Genomic DNA, 27,687 nt, shown 5'->3' on the forward strand with positions numbered 1-27,687 from the left:
ATCCTTTCACAATGATGGGCAGCCTTGGTGAAAGTTTGAGATCAGAGTTTACCCTTGGCCACCCAGTACCACTTTATCAACATGCTGGAGTAGAGGTGAGGGATGAAAAACAAGTATCCTGTTAACAGTAATTACTTGCTGTTACTTGCATGTCAGGCCCTGAAAGTTTATTATCCTGGAAGCCTTAAAACATACCTGAACAGAATCTCTGAGAGATTCTGTAACTTGCCCAAGCTAGTAAGTGGCTAAGCTGGAATTTCAATCCTAGTCTGAAAAAGGAGGTATGCATGCCATTTTCCTAAACTGCATCTATACAGGGTATGAATCCAAACCCCAAGAAGCTTTTTGACTAGGTGGATGGATATGCCTCACCCAAGAAACCACACATTAAGAGCAATACTGATGGAGATACTCTATGTGGGAGCAAAGGGAGGAAGGAGGGAAGATAAGGTTGTACTGGGTTTGAGGATTTGAGTAGATAAGGATTGCTTGCCTAGGTAGGCCTGGAAAAGGAGAGTGGGTCTCCATTGTAATCAGCTCTGGATGCCATAATAAAGAGAACGGGTTTTCTCTTTCAGGTACTGGGAGAACTCTAAAGGTGTGTGAGCAGGATAAAGTAACACAGAGCAGCGATTGAGGACTATGCATTTGGTATAAATTACAGGTTCTTCCTTGGAGTGGACGTTGATTAAGGGGGTGATCAAAGGGCAGGGAAGTCTACCTATCTCAAGACAAAACAAGATACCATCTACTTCCTGCAATTTTAACAAATGTGCTGGAAGACCTAACAGTCCCATTTTTGGTGAGTGGTTAAGTTGGTATAGCCACTTGATAGGAGATTCTGCAACCATCAGAAATATTTAGGGACATAATAACACGTAAAAAAGCTTATGTTAAATAAAGAAAACAAAATATTATCATCACCATAATAACAACAGTAATAGTAATATTACCCATGGGGGAAACAGAAAAGAAAAAATATATAATACTAACAGTAGTTAAGGTGATTAGATGGTTGAGTGTTTTTTCCTTCCAGTGACCTTACATCTTCCGTTTTCTTTAATGACATACATTCCTTTTCTCTTGAAAACACTCGTTGCTGTCTTTTCTAGTAGTAATTTTGCCATACCTATGTTGCAGGGGAGTAATGAGGAGTAAATGAACAAATACATGTAAAGCACTCAGCATGGTGCCTGGCACAAAACCCGAGCTATAGGAGTGTCAGGTCAGAAGGGTCGCTGGCGCTTTGAAGGCTCAGCCCCTGCCAAGCAGCCTCCAGCCTAGCCTTTACTCCCCGAGGCCCCGGGGCAGACACGCCTCCTACGCCGACGCTCGCCTTGTCCAGCAGGCGGGGTATCCACGGAACCCGCAGCCCAGCCCGACCTGCGGACGTGGAGCCCCAACTGCACCACCCACATGCCGCCAGGAGCCTCGCGTGACGTCGCGCGCACCCACGGCTCCGCCCCCGTGACACGTCCAGGGGGCGGGACCGAAATGGCCCCGCCCCGCGCTCCTCCGATTGGCCGCCGTGCTGTCACCACGTCGCGGGAAGCTGGCAGGCTGTGCGTGTGTGTATGTGGGGGGGTTTGCTTTGTCATTCATACCCCCGTCGCGCGCTGACGCGACCGGCCTGGCCGAGCTCTCCGGGATTCGCAGGCAAAGTCCCCGGCGCTGCCCCCACAGCCTCTCGCATGGGGAAGATGCTGCGAACCCCTTACATAATGACACGACTGACTGAAGCACATGTCATGCAGAAACGGCACATGCCGCAAACCCAGGCCTCCCGATTTCATTGATGCTAGTGATAGCCTACAATGAAAATAGTACAGTATGCTCTAGTATGGATTATAATACAGTGAAACGCATTAATAAACCATAATAATGAAGTGTACCTTCGCAACAAGGCATAATATAATTTGTTATATTTATAGGGCCTATTTATAAGCCTCTATTTAAATCCTTTCTGATTGGCCCAGGCACCGGCCCAGACACCATAATGATTGGCGCATTTTTCTGTCCTTCAAAGAGGCGGGTCCTAGAGTCCGTTTTGCCTCAGCGGGCCCTGGGATTGGTCAGTAGCGGCATAGCGGCGCCTTCGATTGGTCCCGAGGGCCGTCCTTCGGAGCCGGGGAGGCGGGTCAGGAGGCTGGCTGGTGCTGGGGCGGGCGGGCCCCGGAATTGTCATTTCTTTGTTTCCGAAGGCGGAGGAGGCTCTGAGCCCCCCCTCCCTAACCAACCCCCTCCCCCCGGGTGCTGGCTCCATGTCTGTGTGACTGGCCCCAGGGGTAGAATCCAGGCCCGACGCGGGGAGGGCCGGCGGCGGCGGCGGCGGAGGTGAGAGACGGCGGCGGCGGCACCCGGCCCCCCAGCGGGAGGATGAAGCGGCGGAACGCCGACTGCAGTAAGCTCCGCCGCCCCCTAAAGCGGAACCGGATCACCGAGGGCATCTACGGCAGGTGAGCGGCAGCGTCCGCGCCTCCGCCGGCCTGGGCCCTGCGGCCCCCAGTCGCTCCGGAGGGGCCCGGCCCCGTTATGTAACCCCGACTAGGCCGCACGCCCGCGCCAGGGGCTCTCCGGAGGAGCGCTGCACTGGGAGCCCTAGCCTGCCCGCCGGGGGTCCGCCCCGGGGGCGCGGGATGTGGCCGAGGGCCGCTGGCGGGGCTGGGAGGGCGCAGCGGGCGCGGTCTAAGGGAGCCGCCGCGCCGCCGTTGGGAGAGCCGGGGCCCCTCCGGGGGGAGGGGCAGCGCGCCCCCTCCCCACCCGCATCCCCCAGCCAGCGCCGCCGACTCCTAGATCTGCTCACGGGGCGGGCGGGCCTCCGCTGGCCACCCCAGTCCCGCTCTGGTTTGGGAGTCGGGGGCCTGAGCCGGGAGGCTCGAGGACCATATGCACTGGGTGGAAAGGCTGACAAAGTTGGGAGCAGACACTGACTCCGCCGACCCCTGGGAAACCCGGCAGGTGGCCACGTTGCCCATTATTTTGCCATCTACTTCTTTTGTGGGATCTCAAACTTGACACCGAGGGATGAAGCCGATACCCCCAAATCATACCCTGTGGCCCCGCTCCAGACTCAAAAGTAGCTGATCATCATTTTCTCAACAAACATTATTTTGACAATTACAAGCGGATGATTTTCTTCCAACCTTTTCAAAAGAATTCTCTCTAAATTCGCAATTTCTTTTTCCCTCCAAAAGAAAAGCGGTGTGTCTTTGAATAGACATTGAATTCACTGCTCTGAGGGGGGAGAAGGACAACAGGTTCATCGGGCAACTTAGTGACAATCACAGCTTACCTAAGCAGAATTTATGTACGACTGTTATTTTTTGGTTCTTCTTAGACTGTTAATTCTAAGTGGTACTTGTCTTGATAAAGAAATTATTTCGATGAAGAGGTAATTAGTTTACAAAGGAGAATTCTCAGCATGTGGGTATAGGCTTAACTGAGTCCTCGTGGCGTTTTACAATTTAGCTTTTAGCTGTGGGACTTAAAGAAATATGTGAGGTAGCTGATGACACCCAAGCTGTCTTAGCATAACCTTACACATGCTGCTGTTTCCACGTATGGAATGATTGCTTTTCACAAGCAGCTGACTGTTGTAAACATTGAGGGTTTTTTTTTATTTCAAGTTTAAAAGCATTAAGAAGTCAAAGTAAAAAGTTCTTGTATATATTCTTATGTAATGAGCTATAGATCATAGGAATAATTCATTCATTTAACAGATATATCCACTATGTGCCAGGCTCTGTTCTAGCCAGAGTAAAGCAGTGAGTAAAACAGAACAAAATCTATACTGAATCAATCATACCTTACCGTTTTCAATAAAACTGTAGAAGAAAAAAAAATTTTCCTATGGATTTAAAGGATTGGGGGAGAGGTCTCTTCAAGTTACGCACACTGTAATTCTCGAATAAAACAGGCTTTTTCCTGGCTATTGAAAAAGATTTGGACAACTAAATATTAATAGTGGCACAAGAATAGAAAAAAATATGTAAAACAGAGTTGGTAGACCAAGGACAACTGTGGCATTTGAATTGCTGCTATTTGCAGTAACATATGATGATGTACCTCCATTTATAGCAAAAAGATTGGGAATCCCATTTTGTTTACATGTCTTCTGTTGTATTTCAACTTCTTTTTGTATTTGAACAAATATGCCCAGTTTGGTACCTGCCCCATTGTAACCATTCAGTCGATCTGAATCAATGTGAAGAAGTGAATTCGTTGACTAATGAAGATTATTTTACTGATGGTCTTTTGGAATTTGAATTATACTAAAGATTAATTAAATACTTCATGCAAGTAATTTAGTATTTCACCTGTAAATTTTTAAGAAACCAACAATACTTCAGCTCTCAAATCTATTTGTTTTCCTCTGGCATTGTTTAAATTTAAAGTTAATAAAATACCTAAATGTATTTTTACCTATCTTTCCTGTTGGAGCATCATGTATCAAATGAACATTTCAGTTATCTGTTTCTTAGTTTATATTATGGAGTAATAGATCGAAGAACAAGATCATAGCTTTTTTTTCCAATTGTTTTTAAAAATAGATTTAGAAAAATTTTAATCATTTTTAAAGCAAACAGAATGGGCTTATTATAAATTGTAATATTTGAGAATTTGTGAATATCAAATTTCTGTTGGTCATCACATTTAAGTCTATACTAAATCATTTTTCATACCATCTATTGCCCATTTTGTTCTTCAACATCTGGCCAATTTGGGTCTCATTAAACAGAGAGCTTTGGTTTTTTTTCTGAGGCTCTGTTGACAGTTTTGACAACTATTGTCCACTTTTTCACAGCATAACCTTTCATGGACTATTTTCATGTTCCCAGTCTGTACAACTTTCTGAGCTTTGGCATAGCCAAGAGGCAGCTGTGGTGAAGAGAGCACTAGACTGCGGGCATCAGGAGACGTAGCTTCAGACTCAGAATCCTAGCTCTGCCACTTTGGACAGACTGAGCATCCACAGCTTTGATCTCCAGTTCTCTCATCTGTTGAATGAGTTTTGAGGACCAAAGGAGTTTGTGAAACACTGTAAATTCTAGCATGCTATACAAATATTTTTTGCCATGGTGTTATCCCATGTTTGGCTTATTCTTTCAGGAGTCAGGAAAGATTTGGTACAACTATAAACAAAAGTTGAGTAGTCAAAACAAGGGTTAGTTGCTGCTTGGTCCTGTTGGAAAAATCCTGTTGCTGATACGCTTTTAATTATGGGCTCTAGTCCAGCAACTGTGACTGAGGTGATTGTCAAATGATACCATTATTGTCAGAATAATGGCTGTGATAGAATTCTATTTCAGGGGCAAGGTAGAAGGAAAATGGGATTTAGACATTATATTCATGTTAGCTACATTCGAAAATTGAAATGTATAGAAATATGTTATTTCAGTCAAGCTAATCAAGAACGAGAGAAGGGAAACGGGAGTGGTGATCATTTTCTTTTATATAATTGACATTTATATAAAATTCAGTGTCATTTAAAAAAAAATCTGAGCCAACACAGAACCTGACAAAGAGTAGGAATTCAGTGCTTAATAAATGTCGAGAGAGTGAAATAATAAGTAAATGACTATAAGCTAATCAATTCTACGCATTTAAGAACCTGCATTGTTCAGGGAATTATGGAAGATACAGGATAAGACATAGTTCCTTATCTTCAAAGAGTTTATAGTCTAGTAGGCCATAATAATTTCCTCTTAAATTCATACAGTGGCTTTGAGGTTCTAAAGAACTTTGAGTTCTGTTCAAGTAAAAAATATTTGTGTTGAATTAAATTTTCGTTTGCTGTTTTACTGGTTCACCTGATACATTAACAGCTTTATTTTGCCCTGTGCCACTTTATGAAGTAGACACTAAGTGAGGGAGTATTTTCTAACTCAATGAGACAGATATGAAAGTACTTTGGAAGTTATGAACAAAAGTTATTAGTAAGAGAAAGTAAAATGAATAATTCCTGTTAACTATTACATTTCAGAGGTCCTTGGTTTTAAGGCAGTGATTCTCTCCCCTGTGTCTGCCTTCACACAGGCACCAGACACTCCCAACAGTAATATCTAATTACATGCAGTGATTCTCCAGGTGAGATGGGGCTAGAGTGCTGTGTAGTTTTTAAAAGCCTTAAGGGGATTCTGTGTGATTCACCTACCTTTTACCTTGACATACTCCTCACTCCCTTACACCTGAGAATTACTGATAATAGGAAGATGAGGAGATAAGATGTGGTAAGTAGAAGACAGATGCAGAAACATTGATGTTTAAAGTCTCTGCAGTTAAAATTGTTACTTACGTTAGTAAGTATAATAAAAATTTTAAGTAAGGTGTGTATTTTAAGCTTCAGGAAACTATTTTATATCTTTGTTACTGGTGGTTGAAGGAAGCACCTCTTCACTTGTGAATTTATGAATACTTCCTGTCATCATGCTGGCTTCTGCTTGTAACATGTTGCCTAAAGCTTAGGCAGTGCAATACTGCTGTACCTGACTCTTACATTTTTATAGTTGATGCCTTAAAACTAGGACTGAGGACTCAGGACTTCTCTCGCATATATATCTTTTTTCATCTTTCTTTTAGAGAAGAGTTTTCGGGCCTAGAAAATTTACATCTTTCTCAGCTTCTTAATTTCCTTTTTCAGACTCTTGTCTAAATAATCTTGTCTCCAGTAAAGATTTCACTTTTCTGTTTCCTGCCTCCTTAATGATGTTTCCTAAGCCTAGTTTTGGACTACTTTGGGCTATGCTTATTAAGTTTCTACAGGCTGGCATGACCCTTGGCTTCCTTGATTGTACATGTGTTCTGCAACTGAAACCCCAGATACCAATGTTGCAACCTCACAGCCTAAAAGCATTTTGATAATCTTGGTAGACTTTAACTTCAACAGTGCTGGACCTGACATAAAAGTGATAAATTTGGTACAGTGGAAAATTGAAATGTTTTCATTAACCTTTCCAGTGAGGTGTTTAGTTAAACCCTTTTCTTTGTAGTTTCTACGAAATACATTTAAACAAATCTGCCACACTAGAATTTTGTACTTAATTTTTGCTAGTAGTGTATTATCTTAAAAAAGAAAAAAAGTACTTTCCTCCAACTTTCGTTTATGATTCTTCTTTTCTGAGCACTCTTGGAAGTTTAGTTTCACTAGATGTTTTGAAAATCCCTTTAAATTACTGCTAAGAGTTGAGGCAGGGAAAGGAGAGAACGTAATCTATTTCAGATTATTTGCTTAAAAGCTTCCTGCTCTATCAGTGATACTCTCCTTTTTCTTCACATTGATTCCTTATGGCCTTTCTTGAACCTCTCTAGATTTAGAGATTGATTTTCATGGTAGGCTTAATAACTTAATAGTTTTTTTCACTTTCTTGTTATATGCCTTATATATGGTGGACCCAATTCATATTCTATAAGCATTTATATTTCCAGAGTCTTTTTCTTTGACCATTTCTCCCAGATCTCCTCACTAATATTAACCCTTTGGAGTTTTATAAGTGTGTGTGTGTGTTTTGCTCTATTTTGTCATTTTCTAACCTACCATCCAGCTAACACTTAAGAGCATATAACAAGATATAACTTGTAGAGTGTATCTTACAGAGTCTGGACGGTGAGATAGAAATTTTACCAACATAGTTAAGACCTCAAAGTGAAATACTGTAATTGGGTTACTTTTCCTGATGAAATTTAGTGTGTTCTTTAAATATACTGATTACTTTATTCTCTAGGCTTACTAGATTTGGTTGTACTTATTTTACTTGGATCCTTTTCAAGAAATGGGTCCAGAAGAAAAAGAAGTTGTCTGCTCAACAAGCTGCATAAGTGTAATGGTACATACCAACAGTAAAAACACATATTCTTTGCTGGACTATTTTTTTTCCATCATGGATTTCTTCAAGTACCTGAGGAGTGACTATTTGCTCAAGGTGTCTCACCTTCAGGCACATGCATCCTAGTAATGGGAACTTTCAAAAAATGTAATCAACTGTTAGAGTATATTCATTGAGGCTTTATATCTTTACTTTGGCATTTTATTTACCTGACATCAGATTGACAGCTCATCAGCCTTCTAAAATGCCTGTAATCCCTATACCTTTTCATAGCAATGGCCTTCATTTCTTTGTATTTTTTCCTGTGCTGCCTTTAAGGACCATGTGCTCACATTGAGTCATGAGCTTGTGACATCAGAAGTAATTTATCCCTCACCCCATCTCTTCTATTGTCTTTTATTTTTCAGAAGTTTTATGGATTGAAATGGTGCAACTAATTCACTCTAGGTGTATCAGTAGAAATTACTAATTCATGTGAGCTGTTTGGGATCTGTTTCCTACCCAGCACAAGAGAGGTGGCTAGAAATAATCTCCCTGTTTTTAAATTGTATTATTACTTTGTTCATCTTCAAAAACACTTTTTAAAACCAGCTAAGTTCCTTAGTACTAACATCAGTACTTTGCCTGTCTTGTAACAAGGACACTTGAACTCTAGTGAGAATGAATACCATGTTCATGGTCATACAAAAATCCTGTCTCAGATGAGAGAAATACAGGCTGGAGTCTTTTTAAGATGTAATAAATATTATTTTCTTGTATTTTTTCTAGACTTGACAAGCTATACCTCATGGTTCATTATGTTTCTGACTTTAAAAAAAGGAGTTGTCTTTTTTTTTTTTAATTATTTGTTTTTCAATCATAGTGACCATTCTGGAAGTGTGAATATTGTTGGAAAGCAGTCTTGAGTTTTCCTGTCTTTTGTGCCATTTGTTATTTCTGTAAAGAACATTTAACTTACAGTATTTTTCTGCAGAGTTTCATAGTGTGTTTACAAATTGTTTACAAAATCATACTTCATGAGTTAAAATACTGAGGGTTTATCCTTTCATAAATTACATCTGCTCATTTTTTCAAAACTTGATTCTCTTGGAAAATTAAAGAATTATATAACATATGTGTGAAGGAAGAGATATAAAGAAGGAAAATAATATTTATTGAGCATCTAATGTGAGATGACAAAAGTCCAGTGTGATGGAGAAGCACATGGGCTCTAAAGTCATGTAAATTTGGGTACGAATAATGTTCTTGACACTAGTTGTATGATCTTGAACAGGTCATTAACCTACTTTAACCCTTAGTTTGCTCATCTGTAAAATGAGGATAATAAATAATATCACCTATTTTATAGGATTATTATAAGATTAACTTAGATAAGTCACATAAAATATTTAGCACAGTGCCTGACACAGAAGAATTGCTTAAAAAGTTATTTGTTGTTACTACTATTGTTATTACATTTTTATCTTCATTCTCTTATTTAGTTTCAGTAAGGGTATTAGCTTTGGTTTCACAGAGAGAAAACCAAGGTTGCTGGAGGTTAAGTTACTTGATAGAGACCCATATGTATCTAACCCCAGAATCTGTCCTCTTGTTTTACTGTATTATTCAACTTCATCCTTTCTGAATGGTGTTTATGTGTAATAACTCATGATTCTTTCAGACTCTCTGTAGGGAAAATGTCATCATCTTCAGTTTTCAGGTGAAGCAGCAGGTACCAAGAGTGTCTTATGCAAGGCCATTACCCTTTTTCCTTCTCAAAATGAGAATCTCTCTTTTTAAAAAAATCAATATAGACATGACGACAATGCAAGATATGAACCTGGACCAGGATTGATTGATTGATCTGTTTTTCTGTCTGTTGGTCTTTCTGTTTGTTTGTCTATCTATTGCTATCAAGGACATTAGTGAGATAATTACCAATATTTGAATTAGGTCTATAGATCACATAATAGTACTGTATCACTGCTAATTTTCTGATTCTGAAAATTGTGCTATGGTTATATAAGAGACTATCCTTGTTTTCAAGAAATTTAGGAGTAAAGGGGCATTATGTCTGCAAATTATATTCAAATGGTTTGGGAAAAAATAATATGTATACGTATATAGGGAGAATAATAACAGAAACTCGATGAAATGTTTTTATCATTTGTGAAATCTGGGTGAAAGATATAAGGGAATTCTTTGTACTATTTGTGCAACTTTTCTGTAAGTCTAAAATGATTTCAAAATGAATTAAAAAATAAAAGTAACATACTTGTTATAAAAAAACTAAAGCAATATGACACTGTATATGTATAATGTCAAAATCCTTAGTATTCCTGCTCTGGGATGGAGTCCTGCTCTGTTATATCATTTATTAAGTATAGTTCTCTCTTTTTTTTATATACAAGTAAATGTGTATATCTCTTTCTTAACAAAACTAGGATTCTATTTTACATAAAAGTTTCTTGGCTTTTCTCGTCACTTAATCTCTTGTGTATTTCTTTACATAGAAATTAATTTTTTTAGCAGCAACACAGCATCCACATAGAATTCACTCTGTTCTTTGCTGTCTCCTAACTCCCATTTCTGTGCTCTTTCAGCAGTGCCCTGCAGCCTATTAGTTCCCTGTTCCTCAGGTTTCTTTCCTATAAAATGGTAATAACTACCCTGCCTATTTCACAATTGTAAGGCTAAAATGAGATAATTAATATGAAAGCATTTGGAAAAGTTACATGTGTGATATAAATGTAAGATATGGTTAGGTAGATGATATTATTGAAGATACAAAGCATAATACTTGATTTGTTTATAAATTTCTCATGTTTATACAACATTAACACAGTTATTTTAGGGCCTGTGGGTTGTTTTCTTTCTCTTAATGTGCTTCTTAACCTCTCACCATCCCAAACTCTGTAGAGTCCACACTGTTGAAAGTGTTTTTGAAGCAGAAATTCTAAAACTCCAAACTCGCCAGTTGCGTTAGGGTACAGTACCTGTCCTTGATATCTCTGAAGTCTACATAGTCCTTTATAAAATCACTATACTACACAGTTCTTAAAATCTTTTTTTTAGTGATCTCCATTCTAGGTTTGTTTGTTTTTTTTTAAATTGGGCATATTTCATACTGTTAGATTTGTTATTGCAGTGGCTGCGTGTGTGTATATATGTGTAAGTTTGTGTGTGTGTGTGTGTGTGTGTGTGTGTAATCGACTCTAGAAAGGTTCTCTTCGCAGTCTGCAGGAGGCCTAACCTATAAAACAGAAATATGGAATGGCTTAGGTCTTCTCGAGCTACTCCCCTTTTCTGGATTTTCCACAAGGATGGGGTTGCAGAATGCAGCACTGGTTCTGGCTCATTTTATCATGAGTCTCATGTACAACTTTCTGTAGTCCACCGTTTCTCAATTTTTTTTTTTGGTCTTGGGACCTCTTTACACTCTTAAAATGATTGAGAATCCCAACGAGCTTTGGTTTATATGGGTTATATCTATCAATATTTCTTGTATCAGAAATTAAGACAAAAATTTTAAATGATTACTTGTTCATTTTAAAGTAACAATAATAAATCCATGAGAAGAGCCATATAGTTTTACATTTTGTGCAGATTTCTTTACTGTCAGGCTTAATAGAAGACACTTTGAGAAACCCTACTGTAGACAGAGCTAGTAGCAGGTAGGCCGAATGGAGTGATAGTCTGGCACCCAGGGCAAAGGCTGATTTGGTTTATTTTTCCTAACAAGAACAATCAGAAAGGATTCGGAGGTGCTTGGTAATCCTTCAGGCAGAATCTGTATTTGTTATCTTTGTTGATGTTGCTTTGTTCACATATCCTTCCCAGTCACCTGAACACCATCTCTCCTTCTACCTGCATTGTAAGTGTGTACTTTGGCAAAAGCCCTCCTGTTGGTCCTAAACACTCTTGTGCATTGCAGGTCATTCGTTCAGCAAATATTTGTTAGACTCCCGCAGTGTGCAAGGTGCTGTGCTTGGCACTGAGGATAAAGCAGGGAATAAAATGGACAGCTCCTTTGTTCTTGTGGACTTCACATTTAAGCAGTTAATCATACAGAATATTATTTAGTTATAATTTTGACTAAATATTTTTATGGCACAGGATGCTTTGTAAGCATACAGTGGAGTAACTGTGTTTGCTTTGGGGCCAGGGAGGGCTTTTTTGAGGAAGTGATGTTCATGCTGTCTGCTGAAAGATGAGTGAGTAGTAATGAAAGTGGGCCTCATTTAGTTTAAATAATACTTAGGTGTAGGGATCTTGTCCGTGAGTCAGAGAGAAATGTAGAAAAATGTAAGAATCAACCCTGAACAATTTGAATGATCCCAGTTGAAGGAAGGACAACTAACAGTTTGGAGATAAGTACTGATTACCTGAATAGATCATTATCTTCTTTCTGAGACATTGTGGAATTCAGTGGAAATTCCATGACAGTGAGGTTTAAATTATAGACCAGTACTTCTCGGGTTTTAAAATATATACAGTTGGTCTCGGAATCTGATTAAAATGCAGACTTAGATTAAATAGGCCTGGGTGGGCCCTGAAATACTTACTCCTTTTCTAAAACGCTCATACATGATGCCGATGCCATTGGTCCACGGACCACACTTCGAGTAGCAAAACTCTAATGACATAATAAGACTTAAGTAGGAATACCAACTGGACAAGAGGCTGGATAAATATTCTAGAGGTAATGTCCAATAGTGAGAGGTGTTTGATAACAGAAAAGAAAGCAGTTTGGTGCAAGAAGTATCACACTACATGCTGAAAGATAAAAGCAGTTCACAGTTACTGTTACAGAGAGGACAGGAAAGCTAGGGTTTGAGATAGATGGCCACTAGCACAGCCAATGAAATGTTCCACAGAGTCATTTCTGTGCTGAGGACCAAGTAAACTAAATGGACATTAGTCTGCCTAGGGAAAAGGTCAGGTACTGAGGATTGATGGCCACCCCGTGGTAATTATATGGCCTCCAGAAAATGGTCTAAGTGACAAGTAGCTAGAGATACTAGAGGGAAGGTGCACTCTACTTGGAAAAAGAAGAATGTTCAGTACTACTTTTCATTAATCATAGACGATTAATCCATAGAGGGAGGGTACTGCTAAATAGATTCAGGTAAAAAGCGATCGTAAATGGCAAAGGCAGGAATAGAATGGGGGTGGAAGAAGGAGTCTTATAGCTGATATCCACTTTGAATGAATACCACTATTAGGCCTAATAATTGCGCGTGTCTCTTTTTCATTTCGCTGGCACCCAGAATAGAAACTTACAAGATGGTCAAAAGACATTATTGGTCTGTCCTTGTTTTAATATATTATTATGGGAAATGTCTTTCAGCTGCAGTTATGCTTTTAAGTTTTTGTTTAAGATGTTTTATAGTTCTTAGTAAATTTATTTGGATCAGAGAATTATAGTAACGTGAAGTAGACATAAGTCATTGTGAACTGTATATATAAAAATATTTTACATTTAATCATATTTTCTTCATGGTTTAAGAGAAATATTTTGGAATGTTATAATGGCTTAAAACCCTATCTCCTTTTCTCCCCCTTTAGATGTCATTTCTTTGAATTTGGCAAAATCTTATGACCTTCAGAACATGGAAGGAAAGGAACTAGGGTGTCTACAGTGATGAGCAGTTATTTTAGGATACTTGTCTTTCAACTTTTGCACATGTACCTAAAGAAGGATAGTAGGCATAATTTACTGATAAAGAAGGCTAAGAGAATCCTGAATCAAGCAACTGTCTAAACTTTTGTAAACCCTGTAAGATGGGATCAATAGAATTTAAGACTAGCCTAGAGTAGAATCAACTTTGTTAATTAGATTGCTTCTTGATTTTTTTTTTTTAGACGCAGGCCCACCTAAAGAGGGAGACTGAGGAAAGCTGAGGGTATGGCATATGTTTGTGAAAGATCAAGTTTCCTTAGATAACTGTACTTCTAAACTGTGACTCAGAACTGGGTGTCAAGGAACATCAAAGGTACGAGAGTAGTTGTTTGAAAAGAAATGAAATTTGTAAAAGGGAATACCCTTGAAGTTACAGAATTCAAGAGCAGTCACTATATTAAAGATGATCGTTTTTGTATTGCCTTAGGTTTAAATGGTCAACTTATTAAAAAGTATTCAACAGGCTGCCATTCTTTGGATAATGCTGTCTAAATAGTGAAACAGAATGTTGCCAGCTAGACTGGGATCCTGCAATGCCTTGAGAGCATTTGAGGCAGAGAGCAGTTGGTGGTACTGTCCCTTCTCTACCTAGGGAATGGTAATAACTAGACATGATGAGGTACCCACCACGTCTCATTCATATACATTCCAGAGGCAGCTCTATGGGAAAAAAAGATTCATCAGAGAAGTAAATACATTTCCATGCCATTTCTTAAATGCCTTAGAAACATGGATAGGGGGCTGCTATTTCTTTAAAACCTAGAAACAATTCTAGAAACAAAGAAAGAAAACCTTTCAGTTTTAAAGCCAAGCAGCTTGGAAATCTAGTTGCAAACTAGATTTGTGTTCCTGAATGCTTGCATGACTCAGTTCTTTCTAATAAAATATGCCTTGCTTTCCAGTGGACCAGTGATGGCATTTAATAAGTAAGAATGAGGGCCCCATCCTCATCTGGCTAATAGGACTAGTGAAATGAAACTAAAAGGTAGGATTTAGGATTCAAACCTGTGTTCTTCTGGTTTGCCTTGGGTTTCTCAGTTCTACAGCAAACCTCTTATTCGAAACTTATTATCAAGTCCAAAGAGTTCTACCAACAATTAGTGTTAGACATTGACCCTAGTTGCAAATTATGTATATCATTATGATACTGTATCATTGAAGGTCATATGTGTCTGTCCTTGACATCTTTTACCTCTGTGGCTTCAGAGGGCACAGGAAAAATCCTCAATGCTGGATCTCCTGCCTTTGTTGTTTCCCCCACAAATATATATCTTTTTGTACCTTATTTTATTTCAAAATTATTAGAAGTCTTGATTTTGTTGTTGCTAGTATATATTCAAACAGCTAATTGAATCACATCAGTATTGGAATATTTGTATTGCAAAACACCATGCAAGGTTCTAGCCCAAGTCAAAATGAATTTTAGATATCTCCAACCTGTGTATCTTAGAAAACTTTAAAAAAAAAAAAAAAATTAACCTGCTCCAGAATTGATCAGGTTAAGGACATAGAATTAGGGGCTTATTAGTAGGTAGAATCTGAAGACTTCTATTATCTATTATTTAATTAATGAAATAGAAGAATGGACTTTTAGATTATATAAAAAATATATATATTTTTAAATCCACACCCGTACCTTGTTTTGAGCTACTGTGGTGGTTAGATATTTGTTGTGACTGGCTTGTCAAAGTGTGCTTCTATTTAACACAAGTCCAGAGGGAATTGAGAGCTCATATTTGCATCTCAGCCAGAGCAAGGCTGGAATGCTCTAGGGCTTTTTCTCTATGTACATTTTTGTGCCCTCATAACCCTTAGTAGTGATTGGCATCTGCTTCCTAAGTTAGTTTCTATTTGGAGAAGTCATTTGTTTTTTATTTGGTTAATGCAGATGAATACTACACAGAGAGGCAAGAGGAGACAAGGGAAAAAATTTCTTCAAGCATGTAAGGATGTGCATCAGGCATTTCAAAGACTTTAAACAGATGTAGAGGGATGGGGAAACGGTAAATTTGAAGCCTTTCAACTGTGACATTTTCTTCTAATGAAGAACATCTTGAAAGCTATAATTTTGAGAATGTTGTAGTATTTTGAAGTCAGACACGTAGCACGTTTTTAAATAGTGGTACAATTTAACTTTGTTTCTCATGTTAAATGGAATTAAGCATACTTGGTCATCTTATTCCGATAGTGGCGGGTCTCAGAATGGATACCAGAGCTTTACCATTTTGGTGGGCCACGGTCGTGTTCCTCTGTCCTTTATCTCCATTGTTTTCTTGATGTAGTGAATATAATTTTTTGTCTCTTTTAAACAAGACAGTGCATTTTTCTCTTTCTAGTTCTTCACGAATGATCTTGAATTAATTTTTTTATTTTCATATTTTGCAGTACATTTTTATACCTGAAATTTCTGGTGGTGTGGGCACTTGTCCTCCTGGCAGATTTTGTCCTGGAGTTCAGATTTGAATACCTGTGGCCATTTTGGCTCTTCATCAGAAGCGTCTATGATTCCTTCAGATACCAGGGACTGGTAGGTTTATTAATACATGCTTTTCAAGTATAATGAATTTAATAAACCTTTAAAGAAAATCTTCAATAACTGATAATGAAATAATTTAAAATAGATTTTATTAGCAATACTTAGGTAACTTATTGAGCTAAGCAGGGCCCGTGGACTGAAACTGGGCCTCCAAGGCTATTTTGTCTAAACCCACGGATCAAATCATACTCCTTCCTTCTCAGTCATTCCAGTGAAAAGAAAGGGAAAGAGGGAGGACTTTGGGAGGGAGGCAGAGTAGTGAAGGAATAATTGCCTAGTTCTACTATGAAATATTTCTAAAGTATCACTATGTTAGCGATTAGGTTAGAGTTAGAGCAGTGGTTTCCAAACTTTTTGTTCTCAGAACCCCTTTACACTCTTAAAAATTATTGAGGACTCCAAAGAGCTTTTATTTATGTGGGTTACGTCTATCCATATTTACTATATTAGAAATTTAAAAGTGTCTTTATTAATTCACTTAAAAATAACAATAACAAATTCATTACCTGTTAATACAAATTACATATTTTAATGAAAAATAACTGTTTTCCAAAACAAAGAACTTAGAAGATTGACTACAGTTTTGCAAATTTATATGTGTGGCTTAATGGAAGACAGCTGGATTTTCATATCTGCTTCGGAACTCAGTCTTTTGTAATATCACATATGTACCTTCAGGAAACGCCACCATAATCCTGAGTGAATGTATATGGAAAAGGCAGATAATATCTAAGTGTTATTATGAAAATAGTTTTGACCTAGAAGACCCACTAAAAGCGTCTCAGAGACCATGCCTTGAAAAGATGGTTTTGAGCTCATGTCTTAATAGTAATAGGCAAAGGAAGACTGCATTATTAAAATTATTAACATCAGCATAATTCTTATTACTATTATGGTTCATCTGTGCTTCAGTAGCCTACCCTTTAAGAATGAGGCTCTGTAGGAATGTATTGTGATGAGAGAGGAGCCTTTTCTGTGTTAAAATCTAGTTCTTTTAGCTAACCTACCTGTGGAGTCCAAGTGAACTCATTGTGAACCAACCTTAATTTGTTCTGGTCTAGTTCTTCATGATTTGAGAGCATAAATAGAATTACTCTTTTATTGTTAAATTAATCACTGCTTATATGGTTGATTCTAAATGTTTAAAATTTTCTGTTGTAATTTGCTCTGTAGTTATTATTGCATGGCAGTTTCAGAGATTTTGTACAACATACATTTAATAATCTCTATTTGAAAATAGCAGGTTCTAAGATGTGTTTTTTATTTTGTTTCGTTTTTCCCTTTAGGCCTTCTCAGTGTTTTTTGTTTGTGTAGCATTCACATCAAATATAATATGCCTGCTGTTCATCCCCATACAATGGCTTTTTTTTGCTGCTAGCACATACGTATGGGTTCAGTACGTATGGCACACAGGTAAGTCTTAATGGTTTCCTAGATGGGTAGAAATCTTAGATTCAGACTTTTTAAATGTGATTTCTTTGAATAAATTATTTAGAGTTGAGTTTAATGTAGACATTTTAAAGTTGCCTTTTCCTAATAGATTATAATATACCTTTAAAATATTTTTATCTTTTTTTATTATTGAATCAAAAGTTTAAGCCTTTATGATTTGATTTCTCAATTGTAGACATTTTAGTTACCACTCTCATCATGAAGATATCCATTTTTTTAAAAAGTTGAAGTAATTTCTATTTAGGGAGACTTGCAGACAACCATGTTCCAAATAGGAAAAATGTTCTTGGAGTTGCAGCATTGAAAGAAAGTCAGAGGTCATTTAGTTGAAGCCTTATTTGGTACAAGAATCCCCACAGCATCCCTGGCACATGGTGGCTTAATCTCTGACTGAAAATCTGCAGTGACGAGGAACTTACTACTGTTGCTTTTGGGCAGCTGTAATAGAAAGTTCTTTCTCACAGCCCAAATTTTCCTCCTTTCACTTTTGACCCAGCAGCTCTTGACTTTTGGGGGGCTTGCTGATCTCTTAGAGGCTGTAAAGAGGCTTTCCCCACAAAAATATATGGGAATGTACAAAACTTTTCCTTAAAATTTCAGGAGGCCTAGAGACCATGCCTCAAGGCCAAACGTTAGACTCCCCTGCATTAGAGCCACACTGAATAAGTGTAACGTCCCATCCACATTAACATTACTTTAGAGTTAAAAACACTGTCATGTCCTCTCAAGTTTTCTTTTCTATAGGCAAGACACCTCTGGTTTTGTCAGCTCCTCCTTGTATGTTATTTTGAGTACGTCGCCATTCTGATCTCCCTAGTTCTTAGTGGTTCTCTTAACCAAAATGTACTGTTGCAGCTATTTCCTGACTTGAGTGGAGCTACACAATCTACTCCTTTCTTCTTAGAGCTGTACTTCTTCTATTTCAAACTAAGGTGAAATGAGATGTTTTGACAGCTCAGGTCCATTGTGAAAACTTGGACGTAGGATGCATGGGGCTGTGAGGATGGCTCTCAGATTGTTACACTTGTCTGCAAAGATACTTGAAACTTGATTCTTAGGCCCAGCTGCAGCCTATAGGATCTTGACCCTGAGGGAGCACCAGCTAATAAAGGATCTCTGGAGCAATATTCATCCTCTCGGAGCTGCTAAGAGGATGATGCCAGCCCAAGTGGAAAACACAGTTCAACTCTGTTGTTTAAAGTATTCGCTATGAGCATGGTTTTCTCCATCTTTAGCACTCTGTCATATCTTTCTTCACTTATAAGCTGGCATGACGGTTCCTTAGTCTCTTTCCTCTAGTTAAAGTGATTTTTCTACATACCAATTTTTACTTGATTTCCTTGTTTGGGGCTTCAGTTTTAAGTGAGTTGCCGTTTACACTTGTCACTCTCTCTAGGTCTCAGTTTCTTCTTTGTCATATGAAAATGGAGTAATCTAGATAATGTTTAAGGGAGATTTCCAGCTCAGATAATCTTTGGCTCTGATGAACTGTAATGATTCCCTAAATTACTTTAATAATGTCTTAGTAGTTGTGAAAAAACTACTCATAGGACTATTAATAGAACCTATTGGGAACGAGTTCAATGGGTGACGAGTTCAGGACAGCAGTGAAGCTAATGTCATAAATGATACTGATCTCTTTTTAGCTCTAGGTTCAGAAATATTTGTTGGAATAGCTAAGCTGTGAAGTATGTTTTAATTTGGAATGATTAGTGTTCAAATAAACAAAACAAACTTTGTGTTCTTACTGGGCCCAACAAATACGAGTGCAGTTTATATAACTTGGGAATAATTTCTCTTGCAGTTGTTAAAATTTAAAATTCTTCCTTAAGAATATTAGGAATGATTGATGAAATTAAATATTGCCACAAGAGAGTGACAATATTATATCATAAACTTTTTTAACTTGATGTTAAGAGGGGAAAAAACTACTCATAGGCTACTTACTGTATGTACAGTATGACTATTACACTTCAAAAATATTTTCAACATGGTTTTATTATTTGATAAATTTAGAAATAACAGGTATTTTGTTCACATGTTTCTATTCTGTAATGTGCTGCTTATGTTTATAATAACTTTAGAAATTAATAAGGGAGTAGAGAATACAAATTTTTGGAAACGCATTTTAAAATGAATTTGAAGGTGCATTATCCCAAAGGTTGCTGTGTGTCTTCCTACATTGTATGAAAATACCCCTTTTTTCTGTATGTTAAACCTGTAAGAATAATTGAGGCCATTAGCTGCCTTCACAGAGCTTAGAGTGTTTTCCTTCTTTATGGAAGAGGTCTAAGGGGACTTGGGTACTCCTTAGAAGTAGACTCAGTATTATCTTTGTAAACTTGGACCCAATTTGCATAAACTCTGGGCCTCACTTTAATCTTCAATAAAATGAGGAAATGGAACTAAATGATCTTTCTAAGATGCTACGATTTTTCTTTTGTTTCGTTCCAAAGATCCTTAGCAAAAAGTCCTTCAATCACTGATTTTTCCCTCCTCTCTTCTGTAACTTGTTTGCCTTATACAGTTTCAAAGGCGCTCTTTTCACAGTTACTGGACCTTGTGCCTGTATAGTCCATCTTTATAAAATACCCCATTTTCAGTCATGTTCTGACAAAGATAGACCTAGCCTGCAGATTTTGATTATAAAACCAATGAAAATTATCCCATCATTTGCATCTTATTTATTTGTTGCAAGTTGCTTTTTCCTCCCTTGAAAATTGTTTTTAATTACAAAAGGAATACGGGCTTGTAGTTAAGAAAAAATTTTTTTGGACAGTAATGTCAAAAACATTTCTTTGTGATGTAACTCATTCTTAAGAACTTATTTTTTTACATATCATTTCATGTTAGTACAAGGCTTCATTCTTTTGAAAACTGCATCATGTTTTATTATATAATTTACCAAAATTAAGCAGTTCCCTGTTGATAGACATTTAAATTCTATGTTTTTACTATTGCAAATAATAATAATAATAATATAGTGAATATTCTTATATATTTATCCTGGGGCTCTTTTATATTTTCCTTAGGTAGATTTCTGGAATTGGAATTTCTAGGTCAAAGGTATAAGTATTTCAAATTTAATTATATTGCCACATTGCCTTCTAAAAAGGTTGCCCCAGTTTATATTACTGCCAAGTATGAGACTAAAACTTTTCTCATACCCTCCCTATACTATTCCTCATCTTTTAAATTTTTGCCTATGTAATAGGTTTAAAAAAAATATAGAATCTCATTTTTAAAATTCGGATCTATAATCAGTATGAAATTGAACATCTTTTTGTATGTTTTTAGTTATCTATATTTTTTCTTTTATGACTTGCATTCAGTTGCCTTTGTATTGATTTGTAGGAGCCCTTTGTATGCTAGGACTATAACTTCTTTGTTTTATATATATCGTAAATATTTTCTGCCAGAATGTTTATCTTTTATATCTATGATTCTATAGCATCTTTTGTCATATAAAAGCTTTCAGTTTGGATCAGATCGCTTTATAATTGGCTCGAAAGTCTTAAGGAAAGTTACTGTAGTTGAACCGGTCTCCCAAACAACTGTCTGTTCTATTAGGTAATGGATCATTGATGCTTGTCTCTCTGCTGCTTTCCCACAGAAAGGGGAGTGTGTTTGCCAACAGTGTCCCTCTGGATACTCTTTGTTTATATTGAAGCAGCAATTAGATTTAAAGATCTCAAAAATTTTCATGTAGACCTTTGCCGTCCATTTGCTGCTCACTGGTGAGTATTATGTATATTCTTAATCTATAATTCAATGTTTGTTAATGTAAGTGGTAAGTTCAATTGTTAAATTTTTCTTAGAGATTTTACACAAACCCAGAAGACAACATAACATGATGGTAAAGAATAACGAGGTCTTTGTTCAGGCAGATAGGTATTAGAATCCCGACTCTGTCCCCTAACAGCTTTGTTGCCATGGACATGTCACTCTCTAAGCCTTAGTTCTCTTACCTGTATATTGGGAAAGATGAAGTGATATATATAATGCCAAGCACATAGGTGTCTGATAAATGTTATTTGTTTTTATTATAATCATATTGATTCCAAAAAGTCTTGATAAAATATACAGCTATTTCATAAAGCTTAAATGAACTTAAAATTTCCTTAGCCAATTTACAAAAGCAAGAGAATATTATTAATACTTTTTAAAGGAATATTATTTTTTAAAAAATATAAATGAATATTAAGGTATTTTATTCATTTAACCTTAACCATGAAACTTTTTTTTTAATGAACTTGATTCTTATTTATACCTATTGTGGAAATCACTACTTACTGAATGTTTCTTTCAAAAACATCAACTTTTGCTAATACTCATGTCAGGAAACAAACAGGAATCAACTGAAAAATAGTTTCCAATATTTTTAGTCTTTTTCACAAATAAGTGAATTAAATAAACCTAGTCAATAAAACTGGTCACTTAAGTTTGTAGTGAGATCACTTTTAGACTAATTATAATTGATAAGTTTTAATATTAATGAAGTTTAATATGTGTTTTGACAGTGTTTCAGAGACTTTGAAAACAGACTGATGAGTTGAATGAAAATATGTCAACTTTTTATCCCAGAAATTTGAGTTGTATGTACAGCTGGTTTAATTTGGTGCCACAAACCAAATGTTGGCACTGATAATATCATACTTATTTAAATGATTCTTGAATTTATGCATGACAGAGTATTTATAACTAATTTTCCAGGAATAGCTGGCATTAGTACCTCTCAGGCAGCAGGAAGATTAAAGTAGTCACCTGAATTTGACCCAGTCTTCTAGCATTAAAAATCAAATGATGTCCTTTTGATTTTTTTTAACATTATGTTTACTTTTGACCACCTACAAAATCTCTACCCTGTCAGTTCTTAAAAGCATACAGATGCCCAAGGTCTAATGCACAAGGCAGTTCAGTGTTAATCAACAACATTAGCCACTGTATCTAACTGTCACTGTGGTAACTTCTTGAGTTAGTTTGAAGGATACCAAAGTCAGATGGTCAGCCTCTTAAGCTCTAGCAGTCTTGCTGTTCCCTGGGGGGTTGTTCTACATGCCAAGTGCCTCTGATTTCCACAGCAGACAGCAAATTTATTTATGTGTTTACTGAAAGCTCAACTATCATCATCTTAATTTCAGTCATAGATGTCCCCATGTGCTTGATGCACGTATTTTTTTGTTTTTAACTTGCAATCACTGGCTGGATTGTCATCTTTTCTAGTATTGGGTACCCTGTGGTGACTTTGGGCTTTGGCTTCAAGAGTTATGTAAGCTACAAAATGCGGTTAAGGAAGCAAAAGGAAGTGCAAAAAGAGAATGAGTTTTACATGCAGCTTCTTCAACAAGCCCTCCCCCCGGAGCAGCAGATGCTACAGAAGCCAGACAAAGAGTCTGAAGAAGGTAGGTCTTTATTCTAAAGCTGTTGGCTTAATAGGTCAGTCATTATTATATCTATCAGTAGATTTTTTTTTTTTTTTTGAAAAGTTGCTAGGACTCTGGAATATTACCAAGGATTTCCTGTTTTCCGGTGTTCCTCTTTAGGGCCATTGCTTTGTTTGGTCATGAAATACAGAGTATGGATGATATTTTCTACCTAGTGTCTGAAGACGATGTGCCTTTAAATAAGTAAATATGTTTATTTTATTTTATTATTTGTATATGTTTTATTTTTATAGCTTATTTTGTATTTTAATATTTTATTTGTTTTTAATAGTGATTCTCAGTAGCAAAATAGTATGTAAAACTGTGTGAGTCTGTAATTGCCAAGAACTAGAGTATAAACAAGATAGAGATGTAGGCAAACTGAATTGTTTTATAAGTCAACATTTTTCTGAATAGAGCAAAGATGGATAGGTCCCATTTAAAATAGTTCATATAATGCATTGTGGATCTTGAACCTTTTCCAATAGGACCTCTCTAATGAGCATATAACCAATTCAGTAGATGAATTGACAACAGTACCAGTTTTCTTTGGTTTGAGAGTTGGAAATTTGGCGTCATATTTTTAGTTGATATATGCCAAAATCTTATTTTCTCGTGTGATATAAAAACATCTCTTCAAGTAGACTTTGACCAATTGGAATGTGTAGACCTGAAACAAAGTTTTTTACAAATGACCTAATAAATGATTCAAACTTCTTATTACCTCAGCACTAGAGTCAAGAAAAAATATAGATGTCCGTATCCGAATATCACACTTATTCTTTTGTTTCATTTAATATTGTTCTTTTCAGTAAAGTTATTAACAATTTGTTTAATCCAAGCCCTTTTAAAATGTGGCCTCTTAAGGGTATGATTTGCCTGTGTCCTCTCATCCCAGTGATAGACAAATTTGGTTTGACTGATTAATGAAATATGTCTTAATTATAAAATCCTCGTCTTATTTTCAAGGCAAAAACATTAATGGCTTGGTGTTTATAAATGATGGTGATTTTCTAAAAGTTTAGCTTCTCAAATTTATTTGGATTTGCTTCTTGAAGTTAGCATGATATGGTGTAGTTACTGCTTCTAAATGAGTTTGCAGATTAATGTTGTAAGTTTCTAAGCATAAATAATGCAGTTTGTTGAATCAGTCTATTCTGTGTTTTTATACAACTAAATATTCCAGTGTGGGTTTTTGTTTGTTGGCTTGTTTTTGGTATTGTAGCAGCCAAAGGATTACCTGATATGGATTCCTCAATCCTTATACATCACAACGGAGGTATCCCAGCCAACAAAAAACTCTCCACAACTTTGCCAGAGATAGAATACCGAGAAAAAGGGAAAGAAAAAGACAAGGATGCCAAAAAACACAACCTTGGAATAAATAACAACAACATTCTACAACCTGTAGACTCTAAAATACAAGAAATTGAGTATATGGAAAACCATATCAATAGTAAAAGATTAAATAATGATCTTGTGGGAAGTACAGAAAATCTCTTGAAAGAGGACTCATGCACTGCTTCTTCAAAAAATTACAAAAATGCCAGCGGAGTTGTGAACTCCTCACCTCGAAGTCACAGCGCCACAAATGGAAGCATTCCTTCCTCATCTAGTAAAAATGAGAAGAAGCAGAAATGCACCAGCAAGAGCCCAAGTACTCACAAGGACTTAATGGAAAACTGTATTCCTAATAACCAGCTAAGCAAACCAGATGCACTGGTGAGGTAAGTTTGCCTGCTGTGTCCTTACCAATACTTTCCAATAAACTTGAGTTAGGTCTTGAAAAGCACATTGTTTATGATCAGACATTGTGACTATTAACTCTGTGGCATTCGACATTTTAGTGTTTGTTTCACATGGGTTTGTTGGCCACCCCGTGCCACTGTCCTGAAGCACTGACTCCAGCTCTTTACAGTGTTCTGGGTAAGAGGTGACAGTGACAAATTTACATGTAACTTGATTTTTTCAGCGGTATTGAGAAGCATATCTTTAGTCTTTCTCCTTTCCTCTTTGCATACCCCAAAGTGCTTGTGGCATAGACAGAAAAAGAAGAGTTTGTGCCCTGTTTATGCAAATCTTTGTCAGACCAGATACAAAAGGGGGTGGTGGAAAAAGTCGTCCTTACCACTTTGTGCTTGTTGTTGTTTTTCCACTTAAATGTGAATTATCTCCAAATAACTCTGGGAAAGTTGGGTTTGAAAAGTAATCTCTTTCTAAATATTTTATAGGTAAATACAAAGTTAGAAATGACTTTAATCAGAAATGTTCCTTTTCCCATCTTTAATTAAAAGAATAACCTTATTGTATTACCTTGATTGGCTCAGACTTAAAATTTTGCTGTTATTTTATATATTTTATGTATTTTATAAAATACCCATGCTCCATTTACATCATATCTTTCAATTTAGAAACTGGGATCAGAACTGGAGCTTTTTTTTTTATAACTAGAGAGAGTAATTGGAACTCCGTCCTTCCACAAGTTATCTTAAATTCCTCATCCTTTGGCTTGCTTAAGAGCAGACAGTTTATTCTAGGAGGTAAGGTTTCCAGAGTTATAAATTACATAAACTAGATTATTAGTTTGTTTTTGTTTTTTGATTGGTAGCTGGATTAAGGGAAATATGTTTGTGTTCTATTGCTAAAAACCCTTGAGGTTTTATAGCACCAGCCATTTTTGGAAGCGAACATGCTTTTACTGATGCCAGGCTGGCATCCGCAACTGTTTGTTATGACATTCTGCCTCTTGTGCCCTGCAGAGAAAACAATCCACAGAGATCCCTCCTCTAAGTGCCTACGGAAGAAAGAGCAATTAGTTGACTTTCCGTATCAAAGGGAACATCTCACAAATTTACTATGTGTTAATAAATGAAACATCTGCCACAAGCTTTTTTATACCATTTCTCCTGCACAATTTTAATAATAGCAGTCAAGTAAAAACAGTTTCCCTCTGCTGGGTGTTGCAGAGAGAGCAGTCAAGGCTCAGTCTTGAGACACCATCTCACTTGGGCCCCAGTTGGAGTGCTGATTGCCTCTCCTGCCTGACCTGCCTTAGTAAAGAAGTTCAAAGACTCACTCAGATGGCCAGTTTTCCAGTATGTGGGTCTAGGGCACCCATGCCTGCTCCTGGGGCTCCACGCCTCTTCCTGTGGTCACTCGTGATATGCCTGATCTGAAGGGTCCCAGAGTAGTACTGTGTTTCAAAGAATACTTGCTGTCAAATACATAAACAGAAAATATTATATTTAAATAGTTTTAGAAGCTTCCATAGGATTATTTTCAACTTTGAATGTAATATAAAAAATAAGAGGATTATTTAAATATTCGACAATGGGGATTAAATAAGTTATGGCTCATCTATTTGATGGACTTTTAATACAGACCTTACAAAATCATACTTTGAGCCATATTAAACAATATAGGGAAGTGCTCATGACATGACATTTTTTAAAGAAAGTAGAAAGCAATTTTATTAAAAACATTTTGTTTAATATACAGAAAAAGTATTTGAAGGGAAAGGAACCGAAATAATAATAATGGTTTTTTCCCCATGGTAGTATTGGGCCTTTATTTTTTCTTTTCACTTTCTGGATTTTTACAATTTTTCTATGATGAACAACAATGAAGGTTTATAAAAAGAAAACTATCTATCTGAGCAAATTATCCAGCTTGGCTGTAGGAGGCCTTATCACACTTCCTCTTGCCCTTCTTGGCCATCTCCAGTTTCCTCGTTTGACTTTGTGTATGTTTTGACAAATATTAATAAGATTGTAATTGATCCAAACCTGTCATATTTAAGTTTTTAGCTAGAGAGTGGGTTTGTTCTCTTCAGGTGGAGAGGGCTGAACTCACTGGTCTTGGGTTCCTTCTGATGTGAACATAAATGGCCTGACACTATACATGAGCCCTCTGCTACTACAGACACACCCGGGGTTTGTGTACAGGTCCTGGGTGGCTATGGGGAGAAGATTGAACTACCCTTTTCAGAATTTTATTTTTTAAATCATTTGAAAGTCATTACTGTATTAGTAGTAAATTAATTGCAACATATTTCTACAGCTGCGTCTGTCTCAATATCATATTTGAGAACTGCTATATTTGAGGAACCAATTCAGTGACGTTTCGAGGGGGGATTCATTAGTACACTACTTTCAAAGAGAATTCTTGTAGATCAGTGTGGCTGTCGAAATAAAATTTGATGGCCTTTCTCTGTGAAGGAGCAAGCGGTCCTTTAGGTCTTTTCTCTGCTTCTCCAAGCTCCATGAATGTTCTTTAGCGTGCTGTATATCACAGGCTGGCAAACGGCTGCACAGGCCAAATCTGGCCCACTGCCTTTTTTTTGTAAAAAGTTATATTGGAACCTAGCCACATTCATTCATTTCCGTAGTGTCTGTGGCTGCCTTTGTGATAGTGTCAGAGTTGAGGAGCTGTGTGTGGCCTGCAAAGCCAAAGGTGTTTACTGTTTAGCCCTTTACAGAAAGAGTATGCTGATCATTAAGGTTAAAGAATGTGGGGGCAGGTGGGGAACTTGGGAATGAGTGTTGCCTGTAGGACCCCTCCCAGGAAAAGTTTGGGAACTTGCTAAACCCTGTTTTGGTTTGAGAAACATATATCTTATGAAATGATATGATTTCTGCCAGCTTGATTTCTGAATTCTCTACTCAAGATAGTTAGAAACAGACTTACAATGTCAGTAGTCAAAAATATTTTTAATTCTGACATGAAAAAAATTCTAGACAACAGAAAAAGCAGTGAGAAAGATTAGGTTTTTTGGTTTTTTGGGTTTTTTTT

The 27,687-nt window shown here is 37.1% G+C and overlaps 1 protein-coding gene across 1 annotated transcript in view; it reads left to right on the top strand.

The window, feature by feature from the left end:
- The first annotated feature begins 2,150 nt into the window (after window positions 1–2,150).
- Window positions 2,151–27,687, top strand: part of MACO1 (macoilin 1) — a 51,929-nt gene continuing 26,392 nt past the window's right edge. Inside the window, exons 1-6 of the mRNA XM_011358039.2 lie at window positions 2,151–2,456; window positions 15,871–16,012; window positions 17,308–17,434; window positions 21,087–21,210; window positions 22,697–22,875; window positions 24,122–24,623. Of these exons, the coding sequence (XP_011356341.1) occupies window positions 2,377–2,456; window positions 15,871–16,012; window positions 17,308–17,434; window positions 21,087–21,210; window positions 22,697–22,875; window positions 24,122–24,623 (1,154 nt within the window). The 5' untranslated portion in view covers window positions 2,151–2,376. The remainder of the gene's footprint in view (window positions 2,457–15,870; window positions 16,013–17,307; window positions 17,435–21,086; window positions 21,211–22,696; window positions 22,876–24,121; window positions 24,624–27,687) is intronic.

The sequence above is a fragment of the Pteropus vampyrus genome, unplaced genomic scaffold, assembly GCF_000151845.1.
Source record: "Pteropus vampyrus isolate Shadow unplaced genomic scaffold, Pvam_2.0 Scaffold36, whole genome shotgun sequence".
Taxonomy (NCBI): Eukaryota; Metazoa; Chordata; class Mammalia; order Chiroptera; family Pteropodidae; genus Pteropus; species Pteropus vampyrus.